We start from the raw sequence: 15,583 nt of genomic DNA, 5'->3' as shown, positions 1-15,583 counted from the left end.
TAAACAGATGGACTCTATCATTGTGGGGCCCTGTTTCACAAATCTTTGTGGATATGTCAACACGTATGCTTAAAATTTGACAATCATTTATCAAAAACTAAGACAAAATCAGTCTACATACAACTAGTTCCGTTTCAAATCCAACAAAAATGGAAGAAAAAATAGGGATAATTAAAATTAAGTACAAACATGCTTTCCAACATTCCTAATTACACAAACATCCTGTAAGACAAAACTTGTTAGATAAACAGTGCAAGACATTTTCAACAACAGATAACTAATCAAATAAATCAACTTCAAGACACTAAGTAGTGATGGCAACAATTATTCTGTCACACAAATATTTCATTTACATGCTTCAGTATAGACATGCAGTATATGTTAACATTTTAGTGAATATATAAATAAAAGACATGACAGGAGATAAATATGACAAGCCTTTCATGGTGTTTAGTGAAAAGATCTTTTGAATTTATTATTTTAGACAAGCTCATTTTTGTGTTAAATCACCTTTGCAATAGTAAAAACATGGACTGGTTTACAGATCTGTCTAGCATTTAATTGAATTTTTTTGCAACTTATCTTAAAACCAGTCTGAACTTTGGGACAAGTTTGTATGAACTATGAGCATTAAATCTTCTCAAGAAAGCATCAAAATCAGTCTGCTTCAAAAAAAAAATTTAATATCAAGATGGAATACAAGAATTCATGAAGGTTGCTCAAATCTTTGTCTTATCATCTCATGCTATTTCAAATTCTTAAATAGTCCATAGGTCTACAATGAAATAAAAGTCAGCAGTGACCGAAGTCTTGCTGGCTCCCATTTATAACAATAATAAACTTGCAATAATAAATAGTTATATCATGTCAGTCAACTTTACTCAGACTGACAAGAGTGATTAATATTTACAACACAAATAAGCTTGTGAGATCACATGCTGATCAAGCTGGAAAATGTTGACCTAAAATGTCATATGTTCTGAAATGGAACTTTCTCATCTAATAGTGTATTGCTTTGTTCTAAATAAAATTCAGACTTCTGGACAACATATCTGAAATATTTTATGATGACTGTTTAATAAAGATATTTTGATATAGTTTTTGCTGAATGATATTTATGCCTATCATATGCAAATGGTTTAATGGAACATCAGTACAACACTGGTTATATCATACCAATCTGAGTGAATAATGAAACCATCAATATTGGTATAAGAGTGTAATAGCAGTAGTGCTGGTAGTAATGTCGCTTTGGCCACTCTTACCCCTTCCCCTGGTAATTTGTCCCTCCTGTCAGCTGCATCACCATCCCCTGACCCAGGTGCAGACTTGTTTTTCCCATCTTCATGCCATAATTTTGAGTCTGGTGGTGGTCCCATTCCTGTAATGGCTGTAGGAACACCTCTTATATCCCTCTTGTCTTTTCCATCTGGATAGTAATCATCATTGTTCTCCAACTGGTTCTTCCTGTGTGCCACTGAAACATCATACGCAGTGATTATAACCAACCAGAATTATTGGTCATTTTGGAAAACTCACAACAGAATGGGACAAGAGTAATCTGCAAATGGTCAATGATAATATTCCACTTTTCAATTATTTCATGCATGACTGATGGATAAAAGTTGATATAGAGGAGCACTGAAAGGACTATTTGCTTATAAATCACTTATCGACAGTGGTGGTCAGCAACAAAAGTACAAAATTTTGAAGTTTCATTTTCTTTTTTCAATATTAGAGTTGGAAGATGATATTCTTATAACTCAAAGTATTGACTGGAATTAGATCAGATTTTTAAGTTAGCAAGTTACAAATAATAACACTTAAAACATCAAACAATTTTTATTTAATTATTAGAGATTTTATTAAAAGAGGTACTGTATTTATAGCATACAGCACAAAAAGCATTATCTATTGCTGGCAAAGATGATGCATAGTTACATTCATCCATGCTCTTTGCTTTATTTTCAGGATATGATAAGGATCGTCTTTCTGCAGTTCGTGTAATGTGTGGTTGCTCTCTATTAACCATCTCTGCGGCTTTCCGTGCCTGAGCTTGGGTTCTGCCTGAGTAGCGAAATTTGGAATTGAACCGTGGGAAGAGGGTTGAGGCAGAGGCCTTTTCACCTTCCTTTAATCTGTGAAAAAAATTATAAAAGTCAAACTTCACGACAAGCTCAATACATACATTATTAACATTATCTGTTTATAAAGTGAAAAATTTAGTACTGCACAATTTCAAAAACAAAACTGATGGACATAGAATGAGCATCCACAAAATACTGGTCCAGGTCTGTGATGTAGAACTAATGATAGTGTGTACAAACCATGTGTCTTCTTTCCCTCACAGTGACTTGGACCTTTTGTCAAAAAAATTGATAGAATGTTTCCTGAGCTCAAATGCAATCCATCCACAAATTCTGGTCAAGGTTTGTGATACAGAACATGTTATTGTGCAGAAATCATTCTTCTTCTTTCAGTACCCATGACCTTCATCTTCTAACCCTGAAATCAATACAGTTCTTCCTTACCATGTGTAAGCCACCACAAAGTTTGGTACCTATAGGCCATGGAGAACATGAGGACTCTAAAGAAACCACTCTTCTTCTTTATTCTGTGACCTTGACCTTTGAGCTTTAAAATTTGATATCAGTTGGGTTCTTCCTTTCCCCAGGTGCAAGACATCCACAATAATTGGTAAAAGGTATATGGTGGACGACTCGAGTCATTATGCAGAAACAGACTGATGAACCAACAAATGGATGAAAAACATAATGTCAGACTTAAAAAAATTGATCAGACTGTAACCCATGCTATGGTGAGCAGCAGGAGATAATATTTTCAAGATTGCCAATATGGTGACCATATTGAGGGTCAATTTGCATCATTTTCATCTAGGACCAACCAAACACCATAAGAACTGTTCTGGTAAAATAAATAAATCAATATGACTTTCTGTTCTGGAGGAGTAGTGATGACAAGACTTTCAAGATGGCCAGTGTAGTGGCCAAAATAAATATTCAATTGGCACCATTTACAGCAAACTAGACAATGGAATGAATGTGTAGTTTCTCAGCAATGATTGTTTAGGAGTAGCAATAGTAAACTATTGGATGGACAGATGACGGACCACAGACCACTACAAAAGCTCTTCTAGTGTACGACCAGTAGAGCTCAAAATTATTTTGAATTTATCAAAAAAGATGCATAAATTGTAATAAGTATAGTTAAGTCAATTGCCTAAAACACAGAAATGGAGAAATAGCTTCTGAACCAGTTTAACTTTTTCCACAACAAGGCAAATATTTTTGTTGCAAATCTTGTTGTTATTCTTTCTATGGAAATCTATAATTTCAACTTACCTAAAGAAGGCATGATGCTCCACACAAGTTTTCCATACTCTTTTTGCCATTTTGTGATTTTCTAATTTAAATCCAATTGTCTTCTCATGTGGTTCAAACTGAAGAATATAAGAATACATTTTGTATAAATATCTATTTCATTTTTTCTTTTTTATATATATTTGTACCAGTACTAAAATGTTTACCAGATTTCACTACATTCTATTTGCATTCACTGTTACAATATTGTTAAGAAACATTAATCACAACTTGGGCAGAATCTAAGTTAGACTTTCTATCAACATAGCAACTTATCAAGGTAGTGCTCAAGTTTACCTGATTACTGAGACAAGATCTCCTCTATAAAAGATTCTCCATTACACATGTCCATGACAAAATTGATAGTTGCTCTAATCTTGTCAACATTCTATCATATAGGATACAACAGTTTCAAATCTAGCATAGGGCTTGAAATTAGTCTGCTACTTCAAGGCTAGTAAATTTTCTGCCAAACTAGTATTTCCATAATTTCTGTTGGTTTGTAAAGCTTCAATTGACATAAGTCAGCATTTATAGATAAATGTACAAAATCTGAATGTTCAAAAGCAAAGTCCTCTTAAAGCTAATTGTATAAATCACACAGATTTAATTGGTCCCCTAGAGCAGTGGTTCTCACTGCTTTTCTTGCAGCTACCCTAAAATGGCCACCACCAAGACCTCCCAACCCTCAGGCTTATATAATTTTAAAATTTTCTTCCGATGACCCATGGTCACCGTGATTTGGGTTGTGTTTTGAAGTTGGTAACCTCTGCCTAAGAAGGTTAGAACAATTAGGATTTGACTTTTTATATTTCATATCAAGGCTCTGTAAACCTGTACTGGTTTTGTTAGACTTATAAGGTAATGTTGTAGGTCAAATACCACTGGTCCGAGTTTCCTCTGATCTTTCTCACCCTATTTAGATATTCTGACAGTTATCATGTGTTGTGAGGTAAAGGTTCATGGCCTATTGCCAAGCTGGAATTAGGTGAAACCTACAGTGTTGGCATTGAGCAGCTACTAGACCTATCAAACTTAAGCAATCTTACCTGGAGCCCCACTCTCATGAAATCAATAGAAAGATAATTTATCTTCTTTGAAATTATTAGTATAATATTAGTTATGTCTTTAATTTGCAGACAGACAAAGCAAAATTACTACATTGACAAAATTTGATCTGGTACTCTGCATTTGCATTGCTAATCACAAGATGACTTAAATATTGCAGCCTATATATCCATGACATCAGCAGCCACATGATGCCAACACAAATATAAAATAAAAAGAAATGGAAAAATCCAATGTTGTTGCACAAGAAAGTTGAAATTATTAACATCAATTAATGTTTTTTAAACCAAAAAAATAAGAATTTTTTTTCATCCAACGTATTTATTCCAGGAATGACCAGATACATGTCACTGTTGCAGCAACCACGACTTAAAACTAGATTCATCACAGAGAGCTCATGTCAATACAATGGTCAGGTGATACCAACAAAACTCGTACTAAAAGAATAAGTCAGTTCTGAGTAATGCCAAACTATTTTTGTAGTGCAATGGTCAACTAAACACTTATTATGATCAACCATCTTTCAAGGATCATCAATCATGGAAACATATTTTGCTCAATGGTTTGTTTGTATATCTATTGTGAAACACACACAATGCTGATACTGTCATAATGAAAGACCTTTTCATCCTGCTTCCACTGTATCACAACAGGTAAGGCCTTAAATTGTCTGTGAAGTTAACGATATACAACGACCAGGGTGAATGAGGTTTGCCTTTGACTCTTGTTAATTATTTGTCCTTTTCCAGATGATAAGCCTCTAAAAAATGTGTTTACTATTTTTTTCAGTTAATTCCTGGAGAATCAGTTTTTCATGTGAACTTGCAATGAAAATTTTCAAGTAATCCTGAAAGTTTTTGCAAGCAAGATTTATACTGCTAAATTATGACTGATGGTACTATTTAAGAAATAAAGTTTCTGTTTATACATGTCTCACATTGCTTTGTGGAAGGAACAAGTGAGTATTAAAAAGGACTTGAATAATTTTTCAGTCTACAAGTCCTTCTAGCTTAAAGGAAATTTGTTAAATGTTAACCCTGCAGTCTAATGTTGGCTCTTTGATAAATATCATAGACACCATCTTAGAATTTTAAAGTAAAAAAAGTTATCAAATGTAAATGTACAATACAATTAATGTTCAAAAACGAACAGCCAATATGAATATTCAACAGAAGAAATTTCTTTTCTTAAATATTCACAACTTATTTTAGCCCTATTTCATCCTACTTGCCTTCAAGGCAAAAATTAAATTTCCTTGCATATAAAAGCTAGCAAATTCTAGACTGAAACTTTCAAAATCACAACTCCTATAAAAAGAAGTGACAGTCTGTCCTACTAAATGTAGGCAAATACTATAATTTCTTTATAGCGCCAGAAATATAGGAAAGGAACTTAGCTCAAATTTCCTCAGCATCATATAACCAATAATGTGTTGAAAGTATTATTAAAATACATTCAACCAGAAATGGATCTTTTTAAAAGAAATCACATCCATTATGTACCATGCCTAAACATGGCATACTTTTTTCTATAATGCATCTGCTTATCTACAATGGACAACATTGGTGTAACACCTTTAAACCTCCAAATTTAAACACGAGATACTGAATTATTTGCTTTATGAAAAGCCTGATGTAAATTCAATAATTTTGTCTCCAAAAAGTATGCAGAATTAATATTTCTAAATCAAAATATGATGCAAAAAGAAATTAAAAATTCATAATCTGGTTTGTGTTTTCAGTTTATCTGAAACCATGCCTATATGTCAATCACTTATAATGTTAAAAGGAAGAGCAGAAAATATGCGAATTCCATGTGACTGCTTACCTCCCCTGGACGAATTTTTATATAGAAGTTATTCCTCTTATATGACAGATTCAAAATTTTTGGCCACACAAAGCGGTTAATTCTCAGCTTGTCTTTATACACCAATATACCGCTGGCACACACTCCCAACATAATATCTGTTCTGTCCGAGTCCTGAAGTAAAGAAATTAGAAATAATAACCCAATAAATATCATGAACTTGTCAGCTAAAAAAAAGTTATTTCATATTAATCAAATATCTTTTCTCCCTGTTTCTTTCTTTAAAAATGCTTGCTGAATTAATGTTTATCAATACTGGTACTCCACGAGATATGAAAGGGTTACATCCCTGGGACCTATGCATATGTCAATTTTTGAAAACTGAATTTTACTAGGCTACATATGGCTGTGACATCATGGTGAAGGGTAAATTTAACACAATAAAAATCCTTAAGATTATGAACAAATTTAACAGAAATAATTTACACATGTACGAGAGCAGAACTATATACTGCAGGTGCACTCTATTCGAAGATCAAAAAACAGTATGTGCACATGTTTATTGTTCATTATGTTACTGTGAATGTACATATGTCACAGTTTATGTATCTTGGGGAGTACCTGTACTATTAATGCATTATTTACAAATAAATATATTTCATCAATATTTATTCCAAGTTGCTTTCGTTACTAAATATATATTATTTATTTTTTTTATTTTGCACCTTTTCACAGTGCAAAACATAGGCTACACATAGCAGCTATTATAACTAGTGGAGAAAGTACCTGGGAAAAGCCCTGTAAAAAGCCAGTGACCCATGGGAAGCAACTGTTAAGCTTTCTCACATACCAACATTGGCCCAGCCCAAGATGTGAACAGAAGTGAGATGGCTGTGATGGGTAAAGGTGATTCCTTTAGACCCATTGGCCACATGGAGCCCCCGTTGCTGAATATGCGCATATGAACTCACAAACACACCTCAAACATTAGATTACTCAAAGTCATAAAGTTCATTAATAACTGGGGGTGGGTGTAGGATGTCTAAATTAAATACTGAAATTAAATGATATCAATAATCAATATTTTATTTGAGACAACATAAACTGTGTAAGTTGTGGATTTGCTATTCTCTATCAAGTACACAGATTTGAGAATTGTATACCTAACCCTTAAATTACAAAAGCTTTATATACTTAAAAAAAGTAACTTTGGTAAACACTTGACAATGGGGTTAATAAAGACTTTAGTTGTTGTTGTTGTTGTTGTTGTAGGGTTTAACGCCATTTTTCAGCACACGATAGGCTATACATGGCGGCCAGTATTAATGGTGGAGGAAGAACCCGGAAAACCCCCGGAAAGAACCACCGACCCACGAAAAGCTACTGGCAAACTTTCTCACATACCCACATTGGCTGAATCCGAGACTCGAACCCAAGCATACAGAGGTGAGATGGCAGTGATCTGTAATGGAGAGCGCTTTAGACCACTCGGCCACTTGGGGCCCTCAAGGACTTTAGTAGAAAAGCAATAAAAAAGGACACAAAAATTCTCTTAATCCATGCACATGTAGAATCACTGTCTCTTTAAGTGAACACGAAACATAATAATTTACAAAATAAAAGAACAATGATACAAATAAACTGTACAACAGAAATGGGCCAGTTTCAACCACCTGCAATGATTTGCTTGTATCAAGGAAGTTTGTAAATGTGAAAATATGGATATATGAAATATGGATTCATGAGCTTAGCATGTATAACTAAACATGAATTATCTGTCATATTAAATAAGATGGTGATTTTCTTAGTTATCATTTAAATCAATGAAAGGTATAAAAACTAACCTTGGCTTCATGAAGATCAACACCAAACATGGCTAATTTCTTGGCATTCTCCAAGAAGTTATGGTCTGCCTCTGATGGCGTCAAACCCCTGAAATTGTAGACATCATAAATAATGCATGTCAGAAAAAGTTTGAAAGGACCAAAAGTGGAACCTTTTCATGACTAACCTTAACAGGGCAGTGAAACATGTTTCCAAATTTATTCCTACCCACTTATATCAACAAGATGCTTATGTTGACGACAATACAAAGTCCCTGTCCTGTGGTCTATTATTACTACCAAATTTGTCATGCTGACGTCAACATCGAGATAATAAAATAACTTTAAATGTCAACTAAAGCCCTCTGTACCAACTTGAACAAATTCTTTGTTTTCTTATTGTTTATGTCCACAAGCTGCCAGTCTCAACTCGTACTTTGATCCACAATTATTTCAAGTTGCCACAGAAATTTAATGCTGCTGCTGCTGCATTAACAAATCAACACACGTTTGGTCCTTGGAAGCTTGTTTTCGCTGTGACTTCAACAGTAGATGCACCATTTATCATAACAAAACAGTTACAATCTTTCATAAAAACAATGCACCCTTCATCAAAATAAGTTGGCACCAAACTTGTATAAAAGCAATGAAATCTGACTGATTTGTTGCATTTCCCAAAGTTATCGGTAATTGGAACAAATTTATTGTGTCAAACAAATTTAATTTTCTGCAAGATAATATTAATTATATGCATTACTGTATTCTGGAATTTTTGAGTGTTTACAAAACTGCAAGTTTTACTTATGCTTAATTAATACAAAACTTGGTGACAGGTTTTCATTTTTCCTTGAGCAGCCTCTTTCCCTTGGTAGCCTCTTTCTCAGGCACCGAGGTAGCCCAAAATCAAGGTCAATTTAAATACATGTAGTGTGTAAATACTTTAACAACTAAACAGCCACATGCAGCTGGGGTCAATGGATACTGTAATTAATTGTTTAGTAACACGTGTTGATTGTCAATGGATAATGCAGTACATGCAGTGTTTCACATTACCTTCATTTATGCTTCAGGGATCCCCACAATTTTCATTTGACCCCTAGTTTTGATGCCAAAGTTTGATTTTTACTTACTCTGACCCCAAATTCTGACATTAGGGGTGAAATGATACACCTGTGCACATACTGATATGATTCATGATATACAGCCTGCGATATGAAACATATCGATACACTTGCTGGTCTTTCCATCTTTGAAAGGTAGGTGGTACCCCATTATGTATGTTGACATAATGGTTGTAATTACAGCATGCAGATTACAGACAGGGATATAGTTATCATATATTTCTACACAATTCTCATCAATGATAAGTCAGTCATATTTTCACATTTACACCCTTTAGTTGTCAGTCAGTTTTATTCATCGTTTTAGGTCATTTGATGGTGGCTCCATTTAACTCACTTTAGCCACCAAGCCCTTTGTTTTGCACTGCATGATTGCTTTGAAAATGTCTTATTACCAATTTCATGTCTACCTTAAACTTGGAAGACATTATGATGTTATCTTCAAAACAACAAATAAAGCAGTTTCCTCATGCAAAGAAAATCTCATCTTGAACAAATCTGGGCATGGGAATGAAGATGAATACCAAAACAAAATCTATCACATTGTACTTCCTGCATATGCAAAAGACTGGTGTGGCCAAAGGTACTTGTATTTGTTGGTGAAGAAGGTAGCCTACTGTCAACACCCAGTCCTATTCTATAATCTTTTAAAAACTGTACACAAGGTGATAAACTTCAGCTGTTTGAAATCTGCCCCCTTGCTGATTCTGTGGTAATTTTCTTTATTCCATCAACACTTTCATTCAATGGTTAAATATCTCTGCATACAAAGAAAATTCCAAATATGTTCCCCATGTGCACTTTAAGGAGAAATGCTGCCAGGATTTTCTCATAAGGGGGACTTTACCCACTGCCACCAAAAGAAGGGGAGAGTAGAAAAGGAGGGAAAGAGGAAACAGTCATAGTTCAATATTTACCAAACTCTTCAATACTCCACTTTTTTAGAGCTATACTGAATCAAAATCTTTTAAAGATGTCACCGCTAGTTGTATAAGTATTAATCTGTTCATTACTTCTGAGCATACTCTGTTCTTATCTGTGTATGAATCTTGTTCTGTGCTTTCTTCTGAAAGGGCATGTGCAGAGCTAGCTTTGTCAGCTTTTAGATGTTGGAAACTGATCTTTGTGGCTGTTATTTTGAATTTTTCAGAGATCACAGATATTATCTTTTGGATACATCTGCTCCAAAATAGGATTTTTCACTGACACAAACTTACTTCCTGAATCAGCAGTTTACTAACTACTATGCCAGATTTCTTATCTGTTCCACAATGCTGTATTAGAGTTTTTAGTCAATCAATGCCATAGTCTGCTTGTGCCGACAGAGGTATTCAAATAAATATCGTTACTTCTTTATTTAATTTTTTTCATCCTTACTTATTTCAGTTTATCTTAACCCTGATATGGATATATGGTTTTGAAGGATATGATTTGCAGGGCTAAATTGATTGATAAAAACATGAAAATTGCATTCTACTTTTAAACTGTCTGTATTTTAATTAGACTCAGTATTCTGACCTTTCGACATTTTAATTTCAAAATACTGCTGAGACTGACCATCATGCACTCTATTTTTGTCCATCCAACATGTACACCTGACTTGTATTTAACACCATTTCTGGCTCAAAATCACTCAATGGTAGCTCCATTAAGAATTTCCCAGCTGCAATAACAAATGTCAAAATATTATCATCATCATCACTATGATCACCAGCCAGTATTTGGTGAACGAAAATGTAATGATCAATGTCGAGAATCAGATATTTGGGTTTTCTAGAAAGCCTGCATTTTCATCACGCATTTGTAAAACTACCCTAATGAAAGGTTCAAACTATGCCATAACGCTTATTCCAGGTCACAATGTGCCAATCAAATTTAGTTTAACTACCATTTTTGTCATGCCTGAAGACCCCAGATGTGTAAACCGCTGCCTACCCAAAAAACCTGGCATGACAAGACCGATTAAATGAAAACTGTATACTCTGCCAAGCACATTTTCATTTGCGGGATTTTCAACTAATTTACAGGAGTTCTCATGCATCACTGTTCTCCATGTGTGCAAATTTGTACGTTTTTTGCACGATTCATGCAATCGCACAACCTGACAGCATCTCTGTTTATGGACTTTATATATCAATGACCTTAGACCGAAGTTTCTCTTGCTTTGCAAGCACTTCCTGTCTGTTACATAGGGAATAAGCTACACTGATTCCTGAATGGTAGTTATTATTTATCCTTTACCGGAACAAGCAGTAACCACCAATATAACATCTCACTGTGTGACACACCAGTAGTGTAGCTTTCGAATCAACCAAAGCAGACAACATCAAATTCAGTGTAGAAACTTCATTATAAAGTACTTCATTATATTCATTATGCACGTAGAACACATTTGGAATGTATCCTTTATGCTGAACATGCTGCTGGGTTAAAATAATCTTTCTGGTGAATTTAAGACATCTAGATTTTGTTCTTTGGTGCCTGTGTAACAGTCATTCACACAAAATTCATTGCTGCCAAATGAAAATTAATAAAGAGATGTACAAAAATCTCAGTTTGAGGGAGAATTTTATTTTTGTGAAACTGAAACCTAACTTATCTATGTACAAACTTTAGACATATCATGATGTAGCACTAAAATTCCATCGGAATAAAGTCAGTGATACACAAGACCGATGACTTTATCATTATCTTCTACATTAAATAACATCAACTTCTTACATAATTAATTACATAGTTAGGTTATTCTGAGCAACCAAACACCAGACAGAATGCACAGCAAACCTGTTGGTAATCCCTGAGGGTTAACACTAAAGCATGCTCTGATATGTTGCAGAGTATCTATCCCTGTTAATATTCAACCTCGTACTAAAATGTTTTTGGAATCAATGAAAATCCTTCCAATGCTGATGTGCAGAAATACAATTTACAGCATACAGACTGTATGTAATAAAAGGATAAAGGTAACAATATATATATATATATATATATATATATATATATATATATATATATATATATATATATATATATATATATATATGCATTTTACTGCATATTCCAACATAACAATAATATCCTGCACCCCCAACTCACCCTGTGGCAGTGACCAATGGGTCATAATTCTAAATCTTAGAAACTATTTGACAATGTCACTATAGCTTAAAGTATTGCACATTTGATCTTAGACACCCCTTTTGCAGATTGTTACTTTTGGAATTTCAAGACCCCCCTCTCCCAACTGTTAGTATGTGGAAATGAACACAGACCGGAAGCTGGATAATATTACAATACTGCCAGTACTTTTTTTTTTAAAAAGCCAAGGAATACAAAACGTACTTGTGATGTTTGTGCAGTTCCATAATTTTCTCCAGTAGTTCTGGTGTCTGGTTGGGAGCAAAGTCAAAATCTTTCAGATAGTCCGGAGTCTTCCCATGATCCACAGGATTGTAGTCACCCAGCTCTGACTGCACAGTATAGGATCCCAACAGCGCATATGTGACGAAAGAGCAAGGTAATCTGAAAACAGATTATAAGGATTCAATTTTTCTCATTATCTTTGAAGTCTTGTTAGAAAAAAATGAAGTCGGTGAATCTTGCTTTTCCAAACATTTTGGGGATCATATTGACCTGAATCTTCGTGTCCAGTACAGAAAAAATTTGTGGTGAAGTCAATTACACAGGTCACACCGGAGATATCCCACATTTGTTATTCCTTGTTCTTCTATAAAACAACTTTGTACTTCTCCCTATTAAAATTTAATGTATCACAACAATCATAAGAATATAAACATCAAACACAGCTCCGGTGGCCAAGAGGTTAGAGCATCCGCCTTGGATGTGGGAGGTCATGGGTTTAATCCCCGGCCGAGTCATACCAAAGACTTACATAAATGGTACTAACAGCAGCCTCGCTTGGCACTCAGCATCACGAGGTTAGTGTTAGGACTGGTCGGCCTGGTGACAGGATAATGTGACTGGGTGGGACCTCATGCTACATGTGTGTGGCATGATGTCCCAGTGCTAGACATCACTATAAACTGTAACACTGCAGACATCATAGCGATATGACTGAAACATTGTTAAAGCTACGTTAAAAATCCAAATGATACACACACACACGTAAACGTCAAAAATCCAAAGCCTTTACAATATACTTTTTTGTTTACATGATAGAATGAAGTTTTTGTCTAAATCTGCGACATATGAAACCATTGCTTCTCCTGTAACAGAATTATTCTAGAATAGAATTTTGAGGACATCCTCCTCATCCCAATTCACATATCCCCTCAATTAAAACAAAACAAGGAATAATTTTCAGACATTATGATTGATTTAACTGTAGAAATAAAAGTAGACTAAAAACTAAAATGTGTATTTTTTCACACAGTTAATTTGTCTTCACAATTTGAGAAGTTAGCATGAACCTGTCTTAGAACAGACCCTGCTACAATTATATAAAGCAGGAATGAAATCGACAAATATATAGACACTACTGTACCAAGACAGAAAGTAATATTACATCTACCTGTAACTGTAACATTTTATAAAATCTGAAATAGATATAGATTTTAAACAGTCTTTTGTTTATAGTTTATCTACCATAATGTTTCAGGTCAACAAAACAAAAAGAGCATTCTTTGAAAGGACTGATCCTCTAATGTACCAAACAAATAATTCAGGAACTCAAGATTACTTTTCTTTTTAACAACTGAGTGTTACAACCATCTCTTATATTCTTGAGCACCAAGATTTTCACATTAGCCACTGTGACAGCCATACTGAATGCACCATCTTTATTAAAAAACACTACACACCATCAGAAATCTTCTGATGAAAACCCAATGTTAATATGTCCACCCAACCAGGATAATTTGAGACAAAATTTCCAATATGTTCATTGTGGCAACCATATCTGCAGTCTAAGTGGCACCACTTTATTCAGGACGAACTGGCTATCATAATGTCTTCTGGTGAACACCCTGTCATTATGACTTTCCATTAGTAGAGTACAGTTGCAATAACAAGATTTTAAAGATGGCTGCAATGGTGGACATACTGGAAGTCCAATTTTTATTTACTACCAACCAGACATCAAAAAGGAAGCCTTCTGGTAAAAAACTTATGTTCCATATAGACGAAGTAGTGACAAGATTTTCAAGATAGGAGCTGTGGCATCCATACTGGATACTGGACTGACAATTTTCATTCACCATTCTGCCAGTGAAAACTCCATGTTGATAAGACTTCCATTCAGGAGAAGCAGCTATAACAATATTTTCAAGATGACTGCTTTGTTGGACATATTAGATTTCAGATCAGCACCACTTTCATTTAGGACCAACTAGACAGCATACTGATATGACCATCCACTCAAGTTGAGTAGAAAAAAGATTTTCAAAATGGCCACGTGGATGTCCAGGTTGCACCATTATCACTTAGGACCAATTTGACATCACCAGTCTTTTGGTGTCAGACAGCTTCATGCTAATATGACTTTCTGTTCTGGAGTAGCGATAACAATAATTCCACAATCACTGCCAGAGCAGCAATACTGGATTTCAGAGTGGCAGCATTTTCACTCACAACCAATTCTAGTGGCCTAGTTGTTAGAGTGTCCATCTCAGATGCGGGAGGTCACTGGTTCGAACCCCATCCAGGTAATACCAAAGACTTATAAAAATGGTATTAACATCTGCCTTGCTAAGCACTCAGCATTAAGAGGTTAGTGTTAGGACTGGTCAGCCTGGTGTCAATATAATGTGACAAGGTGGGACATGATGCTACATGTCTGTAGCATGATACCCCAGTGCTAGACATCACTTTAAACTGTCACACTGCAGACATTGTAGCGATATGACTGAAAAATTGTTAAAGCTACATTAAAAATCCAAATCACACACACCCAATTTAAGATGACAAGAAGTCATCTGATGAAAACTTCATGTCAACATGATTTCCCATTCAGGACAAGAAGCAATAAGATTCTTTAGATATCTGCCATTGTGCCCTTACTGAAAATCAGACTGACATTTTCATCTAACCAAACATCATAAAAGTATTTACATGAAACCTGCATTTAGATAGATCACAGGATGAGTGTGTGTGTGTGTGTGTAATGTTTATGGCAATCAAAGTAGTTTAGCAGAAGCAGTGGTAACAAACTTGTGCGAACAGATGTCAGATGATGGATGAGATAACAGGCCATCAATGACCAGCAGAACTGAAAATATCCAGCAGCATTCTGACAGCTGTTCCTCCAATGTGAATTTGATGCCACAACAATACATTCTCAGCACTATTTTGATGACATTGTTATGCAAGAATTAACTTTATACTGTTAAACCTCAATATATAAAGCAGCACTCAAATACATGGCCCATTC

The 15,583-nt window shown here is 34.8% G+C and overlaps 1 protein-coding gene across 20 annotated transcripts in view; it reads right to left on the bottom strand.

Annotated features, from left to right (window-relative positions):
* Positions 1 to 15,583, bottom strand: part of LOC149806390 (band 4.1-like protein 2) — a 324,157-nt gene that overhangs the window by 62,777 nt on the left and 245,797 nt on the right. For all 20 annotated transcript variants that reach the window (XM_089952640.1, XM_089952704.1, XM_089952622.1 and 17 more), the window contains 6 exons: positions 12,538 to 12,717; positions 8,099 to 8,186; positions 6,276 to 6,428; positions 3,363 to 3,460; positions 1,942 to 2,138; positions 1,266 to 1,477 (listed from right to left, as the gene is read on the bottom strand). In XM_089952640.1, the coding sequence (XP_089808766.1) occupies positions 1,266 to 1,477; positions 1,942 to 2,138; positions 3,363 to 3,460; positions 6,276 to 6,428; positions 8,099 to 8,186; positions 12,538 to 12,717 (928 nt within the window). The remainder of the gene's footprint in view (positions 1 to 1,265; positions 1,478 to 1,941; positions 2,139 to 3,362; positions 3,461 to 6,275; positions 6,429 to 8,098; positions 8,187 to 12,537; positions 12,718 to 15,583) is intronic.

Source organism: Sinohyriopsis cumingii, chromosome 1 (assembly GCF_028554795.1).
Source record: "Sinohyriopsis cumingii isolate HCF-2022 chromosome 1, ASM2855479v2, whole genome shotgun sequence".
In the NCBI taxonomy this organism is placed as follows: domain Eukaryota; kingdom Metazoa; phylum Mollusca; class Bivalvia; order Unionida; family Unionidae; genus Sinohyriopsis; species Sinohyriopsis cumingii.
This window is presented reverse-complemented; position numbering and strand designations above follow the sequence as displayed.